A 12,503-nucleotide genomic window follows, 5' to 3' on the forward strand; every position below is an offset into this window, starting at 1 on the left:
TTTTCTTTTTTCTTTGTTTTTCCTTTCGTGGTTTCATGATTTTCTCTTGTATTACACTTATGTTCTCTTCTTTTTGTTTTTTTATGAAACTGTTTTGTTTTTGATTTGTGCTTACTCTGTTTTTCAAGAATATCAGCGGCTTCCTTTATCTCCTTTCCCTAGACTGTTAGTCATATGGGCTCAAAAGATACTCTAGGGGGAAAAGTCTGCATTCTCTTACTCCCTCCCCACCCCTATTTTATGATTTTGATGTCTTTTTTTAATATCTTCACCACTTCCCCGGTGGCTCAGTTGGTAAAGAATCCGCTTGCAATGCAGGAGACCCAGGTTCAATCCCTGGGTCAGGGAGATCCCCTGGAGAAGGAGATGGCAACCCACTCCAGTATTCTTGCCTGGAGAATTCCATGGACAGAGGAGCTACAGTCCATAGGGTCACAAAGAGTTGGACACAACTGAGCGACTTTCACTTTGTATCTTGATGTTTATCGTTTCACTGTTCATTATGGTTATCATCACTTTCACAGGAATTTGTTTTTTTTTTTTAAATGTGTGTGCTAGCTTATTTAAGTGATTTATTTTCTAATTGTGGATTTTTCTCTTTTCTATAGATTCTTCTTTACTACTATGTAGGGAAGACTTTTCAATATTTTCTTTAAAATAGGCTAAGTATTGCTGTATTCTTTTGGTTTTTACTTGTCTGAGGAATTCTTCATCTCTCCTGTTCTGAATGATGCTCTTGGGTAGAGCATGTCCTAGGTCGCAGATTTTTCCCTTTCAGGACTTTGAATATATCCCTTGTGGCCTGCAGCATTTCTGTATAGAAATCAGTTTGTGGTCTTACAGGAGTTCCCTTGTAATGAACTCTGTCTTTCTCTTGCTGCCTTTGGAGTCCCCTTTTAACTTTTGCCATTTTTATTATGTCATGGTGTAGGTCTCTTTGTGTTCATCTTATTTGGGACCCTCCATGCTTCCTGTATCTGGATATCTGTTTCCTTCTTTAGGTTTGGGAAGTTTTCAGCCATAATTTCTTCAAATACATTTTCAGTCCCTTTTTCTCTTTCCTTCCTTTCTGGAACCCCTGTTATCTGTAGATTGGCATGCTTTAGATTATCCCATAGGTAGGTCTCTTACACTGCTTTCATTTTGTTTTTTAATTTGGCTTTCTAGTTGCTCTTCTGATGGGATAATTTCCATTATTCTACCTTCCAGATCACTTATTCTTTCTTCTGCATTATTCATTCTGGTATTCATTGCCTTTACTTTAGCTTTCAGGAAATGAATTTTCTAATTTTTCTTGGCCCCTCTTTATAGTTTCTAGTTCCTTTTTATAATAATCTGCATTTCTATCAATAGCCTTTCATAATTCCTTCAATATTTTCATTACCTCCTTTTTGAGCTCAGTGTCTATTAGATCAAAGAGGTCTGCTTCATTGTTTATTCTTTCAGGGAAATTCTCTTGGTCTTTTAACTAGGAGTGGTTCCTCTTCTTCTCCATTTTACTTATATTCTCTTACTCTGTGAGTTTAGGGGAAAAAAAAAACAATTATCTACTGTGGTTTGGGAGGGCTCTTTATATGTGGGGATGTCCCTGTGTTGCTTGCGTGGGTTTATTTAGTACGAGGGCTGTTTTTAATACGGGTGCCTGTCGCCTCTCTACTCTGTGTGCTGGACACCCCTCCCTTGATAGAGGATGTGCAGATGCCGAAACTGCGGTCTGGTCCTGGGGCCCTCGGCAGCGGCATGGTTCAGGCGCGTCCCGGGGGCACGTGTGCAGTGGAGGCAGCTCCCCAGCACTCCTGGATATTCATCTGCCTTTTTAAAAGACCAGTTCAGATCCATTGTTTAGTGTGCTACATATTTAACTGTAAAGGAAAAAAATCTCTCTCTTGCCATACAGGTGTTTTTTTAATCTCTCGGTGTGTTGAACTAATGTAAGGACTGTTCTTTAGTGGTACACATGGCAGTTATTTTCCTTTACCAGCCCTGGAGTGATTTGGTTGTATCTTGGTAACTTATATTTTGACCGTATGATCTTACACCCTTTGTATGTTTTTTTGTAAGCCCAGTGTAGTGTGGGTAGGATATTGGTAGTTTGATCATAAAGAGCCTTAACTTCATACGGACTAGAAGCCCTCTTTAATTACTCCTAATTTTCTACATATCAAATTATGCTGTCACTTTTATTATTTAATGATAGTTAATCCAGAAATCATTTTTAGTAAATCTGGAGCATATTACTTGACTTTTGGCAGCAGCTTATTTTCCTAATTAAATAGATTGGTATGTGAGAATCTACTTGTGTTTTTTTATGGCCCAAAATTGAGCAGTGACAAAATGGAAGTTGGATTTACCTGACACAAGGAAGAAGGCTCCAGGACTAAGATTTGACCCTAGCTCATACAAAACCTGTCCACAGATGTTGCTAGTATCATTATTTATAACAGCCCAAAAGTGGGAACAGCCCAGATGCCTGTCAGCTCTTGAATGAATCAACGGAATGTGCTGTGTGTGTTCAGTTGAATAATTTGGCCATAAATAGGAAAGACTGACATGTAAGTGAAAAAGCCAGTCACAGAAGGCCACACGTGTAAATCCCAAGAGGCAAAAGGTAGATTGATGAGTGACTGCGAGGGGCTGGGGGTGGGAGGGCTCACGGGTATGTTTTCTTTCTGGTGATGAAGGTGCTCTAAAGTTAATAGCAGTGATGGCTGCACAAGTCTGCATATACTAAAAAACAATTGCACACTTTAAAAGGGTGAATTTTATGGTATGTAAGATATACCTCAGTAAAGCTGTTAAGAAAAATTGGTTTCAGATCATGTGTGTATGTGTAACGAAACTGTAGTGTGAGAGGAAAGTGAAGTGACCAAGGAACTCGTCAGTCTTCTGTGAGTGGAAGGAGGGAAGGATGTGACTTGCAGGAAAGAGAAAGATCAACCCAAGTTTGCTTCTCTAAGAAATTAACACTGGTTAATTGTGTGTTTGAGAGAGAGCTGAATACACAGGGTTAGATTCTTTATATGGCTTGTTTTTGATACCCAGTTTTTACATGTAGGTCAGTCTTACGAAATTCGAATGCTGGATAATCGGAAAATGGGAGATGTGCCTGAGATCACTGGAAAACTGGTAAAGGTAAGGACCTCCATTGACATTCTGAAAAGAAGCTGAAACGACTCAAAACAATAGCAGTTTTGCTGCAAGAGTTTGGTTTTTGTTGCAGGAGTTATTAACAAATTATTTAATGTCACTTTAAGGAAGTAATGGGTTTATTAAAACTTAACTTTCTGAGCTATATTTGGTTTACTTCTCTGTAAAATAGGAATTATAGCAGTTACTGAGTGAAGTAAATATTGAGGCCCTCTGGAAACAAGGTGCCAGAGAACAGTTAGCTGTAGCTGAGCAAGGGTGAAAACTCAGTAACTGAAATGACAAAAACTTCATTTCTCTTTAAAAGGTGCCTTAGGGAGAAGTTACTGAGGAAGCAAGTGTGAGTGTTACTGTGATACTTCTAAAGATCCTTTTATTTTACGTCTTAAAATTTCTCTTAAGTAAAATTCTATTTCTTCACCCAACTGGAGTATCTGAAGAGTCATTCATTCCAGGCCAAACCCAGTCCTTGTAGGATTTTCAGACCCACCCTGGCTCCTGCAGTATCATGGATGGTGGATCCTTCTTGTCTTCACTTGTCCCTCACCACACAATGTAACATCAGAACTCTAGAGCGTTTCAGGGCAAGGGTTATGGAAGAAGCTTCAGTGGGAAGAGGGAAAACTTCAGTGGGGCTGTGTTAGTGAGAGAGAAGCAGGACTTCTCTCGGTGCTTCCGTCTTCCTCCAGGGAGGCCCGCTGGGCCCTCAGTGCGGAGAGGCACTCGGTTGGAGAGGCCCGTCCCTTTTCAGAAGCTGAGCGTGGGGAGGGCACGGCAGCACTGATGCTGAGAAACCTAGCGTCCCGAAAGCAGCTGTCCAGCACTGCGGGCCTGAGAGCCTTTGAACGTTTAAGGGCACAAAGCTCCCAATCCTAGGAGAGCTGCTCCCCGCTGGAGCACCGTCTTGCCAACCTGGAGTAAGCGCCCAGGTCTCTCCTGACTCCTAGGACTCCCAGCATGCTTGGAATGGAAGGAGAGGGGAGACTTACCTGTGCTCACATGTGCTGTTTACATGTGGACTCTGTCATGTCTGTGCTGCATCAGTGAGTTTGGTCGTTTCCCTAGAGGGTGAGTCAGATGACTGTATTTTTTTAATCATTTGTTGTTGTCCAACTCTTTGTGACCAGCATGCCTGGCTTCCCTGTTCTTCACTATCTCCTGGAGTTTGCTCAAACTCATGTCCATTGTGTCAATGATGCTATCTAACCATCTCATCCTCTGTTGACCCCTTCTCCTCCTGCCCTCAATCTTTCCCAGCATCAGGGTTTTTTCTAATGAGTCAGCTGTTCACATCAGGTGGCCAGAGTATTAGAGTTTCAGCTTCAGCATCAGTCTTTCCAGTGGATATTCAGGGTTGATTTCCTTTAGGATTGACTGGTTTGATCTCCCTGCTGTCCAAGGGACTCTCAAGAGTCTTCTCCAGCACCACAGTTCACACTCAGCCTTCTTCTTGGTCCAATTCTCACATCCATACATGACTACTGGAAAAATTATAGCTTTGACTTTACGGACTTATGTCAAAAAGTGCTATCTCTGCCTTCTAATACACTGTTGTGTTTGTCATAGTTTTCCTTCCAAGGAGCAAGCATCTTTTAATTTCATGGCTGCAGTCACCCTTGGAAGTGATTTTGGAGCCCAAGAAAATAAAATCTGTCACTGCTTCCACTTTTTCCCCATCTATTTGCCTTGAAATAATGGGACCAGATGCCATGATCTTAGTTTTTTTTAACGTTAAGCTTCAAGCCAGCTTTGTAAAAATTCCCTCATTTTGCTTTCTCACCTGCGGTACACACTGATCAGATTCACCTTTTTACAAAGGTGTCAGCATTGTTCCCAGTAAGCAAGCCCCATTGGATTGGTTATACTCTGCTGGACTATAGACAGATAGTGTCACCATAGTCTCTATAGTGACAAATAGAGTTTGGTCAGGGAGACTCACAGCTCTCGTTTTCCAGAGTCCAGGAGGCTTATCATCAGTGTTGATTCTCTCAGCATGACCTGGTTCCAGCTCATCATTGTCAGACAAGTATTGGGCATCCTGGCAAACCTTTGCCAAATTGTACCACACCTGGTTAATATTCAGCCTAGTAATATGTTACTTCAGGGATGATGTGGGTGAACTCTGTTGTCATTGTGACAGTCACAGGGTTACTTTTTAAACGGTCTTAAATTAGTTTGATCAACCACTTGAGAAACCGCATGTCTGATTCTTGGTGGATGTGAATACAGCCAATCATGTCACGAGAGCTTGTCTGGAATTCAGAGTTGCAGTTAGCTGCTGCCAGAGCCTTCAGGATGAATTTCTTTTTCTTGGTTTTCTGGCTGCGTCACATGGCGTCTTGGTTCCCCAACTAGGAATCACACCTGTGCCTCCTGCATTGGAAGCGTGGAGTCTTAAACACTGGACCACCAGGAAGGTCCTCAGGATGAATTTCTTAAAAGACAACATCCTTTTTCAGCTAGAAGAGCCGTTAGAATACTCTGCAGCCATCTAGAGTTGAATTTCCTGCCCCCATGATCTTTGACTCACTCTTGAAGGAAAGTCTTAGGGATCAAATGTTGCTGAGCAAAGGTGCTTGGGAACTTCTTGATGTGCTGAAAATATTGAGCATGCTCTCTCTGCTTGTTCTGTTTCTGTCTTACTGTTAGGGCTCCTTTATCTGTGGCTCATTCTCTAGGTGCATTGTCTCCTTTTAGCCAGAACTTCGGGTGGCTCAGATGGTAGAGAGTCTGCCTGCAGTGCGGGAGACCCAGGTTCCATCCCTGGGTTAGAAAGATCCTGTGGAAAAGGAAATGGCAACCCACTCCAGTATTCTTGCCTGGAAGATCCCATAGACGGAGGAGCCTGGCAGGCTCAAGTTCATGGGGTTGCAAAGAGTCGGATGCAACTTCACTTTCCAGAGAACAACTGTTCCCCTTTCCAATCTCATTTAAGAGGTTTTCTTTATATCCTGTCATTTCCTAAGTGTGGTCCTCCCTTCATGTTCCTCACTGTGCTACTTAGTCTGACCTAGAAAGGGGTTTAGTACAGCACTATAAACTAGTATATTCTCAAACTATTTTTATCTGAATTCATGGATTTGATCTGGTTCTTACTAAATACGAGAGAATCAAAATCATGACATATTCTGCGCTGCGCTTGTAAATGGTTCTTTTCAAAGTACGTATCAGCTTTGGTTTGGACAGCATGTGGTGTTGGGGGAGGCAGGGGCACTGATGGTAATATTTCTGTGTATGGCTCACAAGCTATTTCCTGTTCCATCCAGCAGGGAGTCTACTGGAAATAAGATCATCTTACTCCATCATAGTCTGAGAAGCAGTTACTTATAAATGTGTCAGGAACACTAATTAGTGCAAATATGGTATCTGCATCCATTTTGATGACCTGTTAGCCTGTCCCTGAAACAAAATAATAGTTGGCAGCCCAGACCTGTGGCAGGTGAGGGAGGGATAGGTGGAGAGCAGAGAGTGGCCTAGTTTGTGGGGTAGAGTTAAAGCCTTCCATCGGAACGAACTTGAGTGTTTGGATGACGTTTACCCGTGTTCTTTCCTGTTTTGTTTCCCTTGCTTACCTCAGATAACCTCACTTGCAGTTTAAATTAATTTTGTACATAGGTTCTCTGCGGGGGCAGGTGGCAGTTCCCTACCCTCACCCCGTGCTCTTGACACTTTGGGGCGGTTGCTATGCAGCGTGCTGGGGGGTGGTTCTTAATTCCCTGCCCACCGATCAAACCCAGGCACCCTGCATTGGAAGCATAGAGCCCAAACCACGGGAGAGCCAGGGTCGTCCCTAATGTTTTCTTTATAGAGATATAACTCTTCCTAATTTCTTATGGACACAGACCTTAATTTTGAATTATAATATCAAATTTTTTAATAAAAATTTTACCTAAGAAACCATTTTATTCTTGTTATTTGAGTTAGAATTCTTTGCACCAAATATCATTAATTGTACCTATAACTTAGGTATCCAAGAACAAGACAGCTCACTTGCAAAATGTGTAAATTAGACTTTGCTTTTGTATGCTTTTCTGTTATAGGTTAATGTGTAAGAAGTGAATACACTTGTGCTCTTTAGCTGGGACAGTTTGAAAGTGTTCATTTCCCCCTCTTATTCCGTAGAGCATCATAAGAGTTGTATTCCATGACCGACGACTCCAATATACAGAGCATCAGCAACTTGAAGGTTGGAAGTGGAATCGCCCCGGAGACAGACTCCTCGACTTAGGTACAGGTGGCGTTAGAAGAGCCCATGTTGATACGCTAGCCCCACACCATGTGTGATGAGTGGGGAACGGTTTGATGTCAGCAGATCCTGTGTGACTTGAGTTGTTTTATAGTTAAAAATGAAGTTGGGGTTTGTGTGTGTGTGTGCTTAGTGAAACTGAGCCAGAAATTTTATGAGTTTGAAATCATTTAGATCATTGTTGATTGGCATCAGTCCCTCATTTTCTTAATAAAATGAAATAGAAACAAACCATGGTGGGAGAAAGTACGATGCAGAGTAAGTGGGCTTTGAGGCTGAAGTGATTGACCATGCAGAACATTTAAGGAAAAAGGACGGAATAGTTTCATTAGCACATAATCATCTTAGTTGTAACCTTTTAATTGGTTTGTTCCTATGTCACTTCTTTTTAAAATGCAGATATTCCAATGTCCGTGGGAATAATTGACACAAGGACAAATCCAAGCCAGTTGAATGCAGTTGAATTTCTGTGGGATCCTGCAAAACGCACATCTGCTTTCATTCAGGTTTGGAGTTTCCCATTATTACAAGCTCACTAGCCTCTGTTCAGAAGGCCGTGGGTGAGACTGAATTCTTGGTGCAGGATCTTATTTTCCTTAAATGCTTATTTGTAAACTGTCTTGTAATGTCTTTTGTATATACAAACATACACTGTTAAATTGGAGTTAATGTACTAAGTTCAACATGTATAGACATTAACACATAGAGACCATCTGATGTGTAAAGCATTATTTAAATACTACGTTTATCACTGGTAGTAACAATAATCAAAACTTCTTGTCAGAATGTATTTGTCTGGAACAAAACCTATTTTTAAAGGAGATGATTGAAAATGGCACCCCACTCCAGTACTCTTCCCTGGAAAATCCCATGGACGGAGGAGCCTGGTAGGCTGCAGTCCATGGGGTCGCTAAGAGTCGGACACTACTGAGCGACTTCACTTTCACTTTTCACTTTCATGCATTGGAGAAGGAAATGGCAGCCCACTCCAGTGTTCTTGCCTGGAGAATCCCAGGGACGGGGGAGCCTGGTGGGCTGCCGTCTGTGGGGTCACACAGAGTCGGACACGACTGAGGTGACTTAGCATAGCATACTATAAAACGGAAAAGGCGATGGCACCCCACTCCAGTACTCTTGCCTGGAAAATCCCATGGACGGAGGAGCCTGGTAGGCTGCAGTCCATGGGGTTGCTCAGAGTCGGACAGGACTGAGCGACTTCACTTTCACTTTTCACCTTCATGCATTGGAGAAGGAAATGGCAACCCACTCCAGTGTTCTTGCCTGGAGAATCCCAGGGACGGGGGAGCCTGGTGGGCTGCAGTCCATGGGGTCGCTAAGAGTCAGATATGACTGAGCGACTTCAACTTTCATGCATTGGAGAAGGAAATGGCAACCCACTCCAGTGTTCTTGCCTGGAGAATCCCAGGGACGGGGGAGCCTGGTGGGCTGCTGTCTATGGGGTCACACAGAGTCGGACACGACTGAAGTGACTTAGCAGTACACTATAAAAAGTATAGTCTAGCTTTGTTTAAAAATATTTTAACACTGAAAATTTCAAACCCCATAAAAATAAGAGAAGATAATGAATTGTCTGTGTGCCCTTCTCCTGGCTTCTACAGATACTATAATTTCCCCTTTTGTTTCTTGGTGGAATACTGTAAAGCAACCCTCAGGCATTTCATTTGACTTGTGAATGCTCAGTTTGTATCTCCTAAGATATTAGTTTTTGAAAAAACAAATATATAGTATCATTATATGTAAAATAAAATCAACAGTAATTCTAATATTCAGTATATTCAAATTTGTCAGTGGTGGAATTAAAATTTGCTGAGTAGGTGATCTTTATATAGAAAAGGAAGATTGCTTTTAATTGCTAACCAGCCTAAGTAGACTCTGGTTTGTGTGAACTTTAGAGAATCTTTAGTATTTTGCATTTTTGGGTCCTCCAAGCAGTGTCCCCCGTCAGCTAATAGTCAGTAGGGCTGTGTTACTTGTTACTGTCTCATACTGTTCATCTGACAGGGTATCTGATTATGTGGTGAAAGAGGGATGTATGAGCTGGCTATATATCTCAGTGTTAGTGTAGAAATCAGTTTAACCTTGAGTTCTTCGAAGAGGAGACGTGTCGCCGTCAGAAATTACTAAAGTCTTGTTACTAACACTGTGCAGTACCCTGGAGTGTCCCCGAGGTAGCACAGGAAGAGGGGGCAGAAGTGGTGGGAAATGCGTCCACCCTCAGGAGCCTCAGATGGATGCCCGTGGAGCTAGGGATGAGCCTTGTGGACTGTGAAAGTCCCAGGCAAAGTGCCACAGGCTGATGACATAGGAACAGCAGCAAGGTGGCCAGCTGGCTGGGTTTTGGGGTCCTGGCAGTAGAGGGCAAACCCTGGGGCTGTAAGTAATGGCGTGACGGTTCCTGTGGATCGAGCCCCGTGCAGGTTCAGGACCATGGGTCTGGTCTGGGGCGGGGGTCGGGGACAGACTCAGGAAGGCCACTACACTGACGGTGCTCATCGCCGGAGCCTTTCCTGTGTTAGAGGTGAGGCCCTGGAGCAGGCAGTTCAGAGAGCCTCTGCTGGATCTGGGAAGGGGAAGTCCCGACAGATAGCTGGCTCATAGGTGGGAGTCTGTGTGAAAGGCTCTGGAGTTTCCCTGTGGCGGGACTTCTGAAAGGCAGCAGGGCTGAAGGGTGACCAGTGGGCAGGACTTGGACCCATTTCAGCTCGAGTCCTCTTCTAGGTACACTGCATCAGCACCGAATTCACTCCCCGGAAGCACGGAGGTGAGAAGGGAGTGCCTTTTAGGATCCAGGTTGACACCTTCAAGCAGAATGAAAATGGAGAATACACAGATCACCTACACTCAGCTAGCTGCCAAATCAAAGTTTTTAAGGTGAGAGCTGGAAAGCAGGCTTTGAGTAAGTGAGGCCTGGCGTTGCTTGTAAAAGGTGTGCGTCTGAGGCCTGATAGATGAAAAAGTCTGCTTTGTTTTTAAGCCAAAAGGTGCAGATAGGAAACAAAAAACGGACCGAGAGAAGATGGAGAAGAGAGCCGCGCACGAGAAGGAGAAGTACCAGCCGTCCTATGACACCACGGTCCTCACAGAGGTAATGCGGCGCCACTCCGGCTCTGCGGAGGAGCCGGGCCGTGCCCTCTGGCACCACCTCTGAGGATGAGTTTTGGCCGCGAAGGGTCCGGGAAGATTGGGTGGTCATTGGGCATAATGTTCTTGGTGAAAATCTGCGGGGAAAATACTCTTTAAATTGGGGGAGTTTAAGTGATTGGTTTCCTGGGTGGGGTCTGGAATGAAGATGCTGAAATCCCAGTCGGGTCTCGGAAGCAGACTTGCTTTAAAATCCCCGAAGTTGGTTAGACATTAAGCCGGGACCCAGAACGTCCGATGTTTGTCACGTCTGGGGTTTTGCATCTTCCTAAAACCTTGGAATCCTGCTGGTCGGATGTTTGTTAAATCGGATGGTGGAGACATAAACAGGGTGTTAGATCTTTCTCTGTGTAACGAAAAGACATTGATCCCAATCTTTGGTGTTTGTCCAGATGAGGCTTGAGCCTATAATTGAAGATGCAGTTGAACATGAGCAGAAAAAGTCCAGCAAGCGGACTTTGCCAGCAGACTACGGTGATTCTCTGGCAAAGCGAGGCAGTGTAAGGGGCTTCTGCTTCTCTTTTCATTGTGCAAGAAACCTTGTGCAGTGTTAGATATAGGACCGACTCCCACTGAAACATAAAGCCAAATTTGTTTTTGATGTCCTTGTCCTGATTGAATTTGCTTTTGTTTAGACTCCTGCTTTCTGTTGGTTCCTCACTGAGGACAATTTCCTAAATCTAACACTTTAAAACAAAGTTGACCATATTGGGTGGTTTCGGAGGGGGAAAAAAAATGGCACCCAGAGCTGTGTTCACCCCCTGCCTCCTTCCTGTGCTCCTCTCCCTCCCTCTCTCCTTTGCACACAACACTCCCTTTATGAGCACTGACATTGATTGAACATTCTTGTAGTAAAATAGTTACTTCCGTGCAATTAAAAAAGGGTTTGTTTTCTCACGTGTGCAAATGATAAGAAAATGTCATGGATACTCAGAGGAGTGATGGCAGCAGCCCGACAGCAGCCTGTGCAGTACTGTGTCCCCTTCCCGCACATGGCGCGAGAATGCGCGTCTGCACTTTGAAAAGCCTGTTCGGCAGCACTGGACTTGGGCTGTGTTAGCCTTTCCTCTTGGCGCCCGCACTGTGACCTTACGCTTCAGGCCGGCCGGGGGCACCTGGCTGCACTCGGCCCTGGCTCCCCACAGTGTGTATAGTCCAGGGGGCCCTTGGTTGAATATGAACTTGACCAGCTTAAGAAAGAAGGTCTTTATTTCATATTTCATCAAACAGTTGACAGAGGATTATCCTGTGGTATTAACTTAGATTAGTTCTATACCTGCAGTAAATGGAAACAGAAAACATTACTTTTTAAAAATAGCTGTCATCATATGTATTAATGACTACTGTATTCATCACTGCAGAGTTTGATGACTTTGACCCTTACACGCGCATTGGTAATTAACTGTAGACTATGAAGGCCACAGCCACTATCACAGGATTATTATTTCTGAAGTAAAGCATTGAGTGAAAATATTTTAAATGCTTCTGTACATAATAAAACTGAAAATATCCTTCTCTGAGGGGTAAGGGCCCCACACATGATGCATTTTCTTTAAGTGGGTTTTTTGGATTCATACCACAGGTTGTACGGAACCACTGTATACTCCTTCCCTCAAACGTCCACCCTCCAGTTTTATGTTTCTGTTCCCCTCATTTCCCAGCTGAAGACACAAATGGTTCTCAGTAAACTTCCTGGGGGGAAACCCTGGTAACTCAAGTCACTTTCCCCCTCGTGTTGTAAACTAGCTAAAATGAATGGGTTCTGATTATAAATTAAATGTGTTATAGCCCAGAACTAATTTGTAAACAGTAGAACTGTTAAGAATTCATGATTCTTAAGTCTGAAGTATGCAAAATGTCAGCAGATCAGTGGCCTGTCAGCAGATCAGCATGTCTTCCTGGGGTGCATTGCTTGCTGCCCCAGACTGCGTTTGCTTTGGTTTGGTTA

The 12,503-nt window shown here is 43.5% G+C and overlaps 1 protein-coding gene across 4 annotated transcripts in view; it reads left to right on the plus strand.

Annotated features, from left to right (window-relative positions):
- Nucleotides 1–12,503, plus strand: part of UBP1 (upstream binding protein 1) — a 64,514-nt gene that overhangs the window by 36,660 nt on the left and 15,351 nt on the right. For 3 of the 4 annotated variants that reach the window (XM_027522254.1, XM_027522255.1, XM_027522258.1), the window contains exons 3-8: nucleotides 3,056–3,132; nucleotides 7,270–7,375; nucleotides 7,793–7,899; nucleotides 10,133–10,285; nucleotides 10,389–10,499; nucleotides 10,948–11,055. In XM_027522254.1, coding sequence (XP_027378055.1) covers nucleotides 3,056–3,132; nucleotides 7,270–7,375; nucleotides 7,793–7,899; nucleotides 10,133–10,285; nucleotides 10,389–10,499; nucleotides 10,948–11,055 — 662 coding nt within the window. The remainder of the gene's footprint in view (nucleotides 1–3,055; nucleotides 3,133–7,269; nucleotides 7,376–7,792; nucleotides 7,900–10,132; nucleotides 10,286–10,388; nucleotides 10,500–10,947; nucleotides 11,056–12,503) is intronic. The other variant, XM_027522256.1, reaches the window with a different exon arrangement.

Source organism: Bos indicus x Bos taurus, chromosome 22 (assembly GCF_003369695.1).
Source record: "Bos indicus x Bos taurus breed Angus x Brahman F1 hybrid chromosome 22, Bos_hybrid_MaternalHap_v2.0, whole genome shotgun sequence".
Taxonomy (NCBI): domain Eukaryota; kingdom Metazoa; phylum Chordata; class Mammalia; order Artiodactyla; family Bovidae; genus Bos; species Bos indicus x Bos taurus.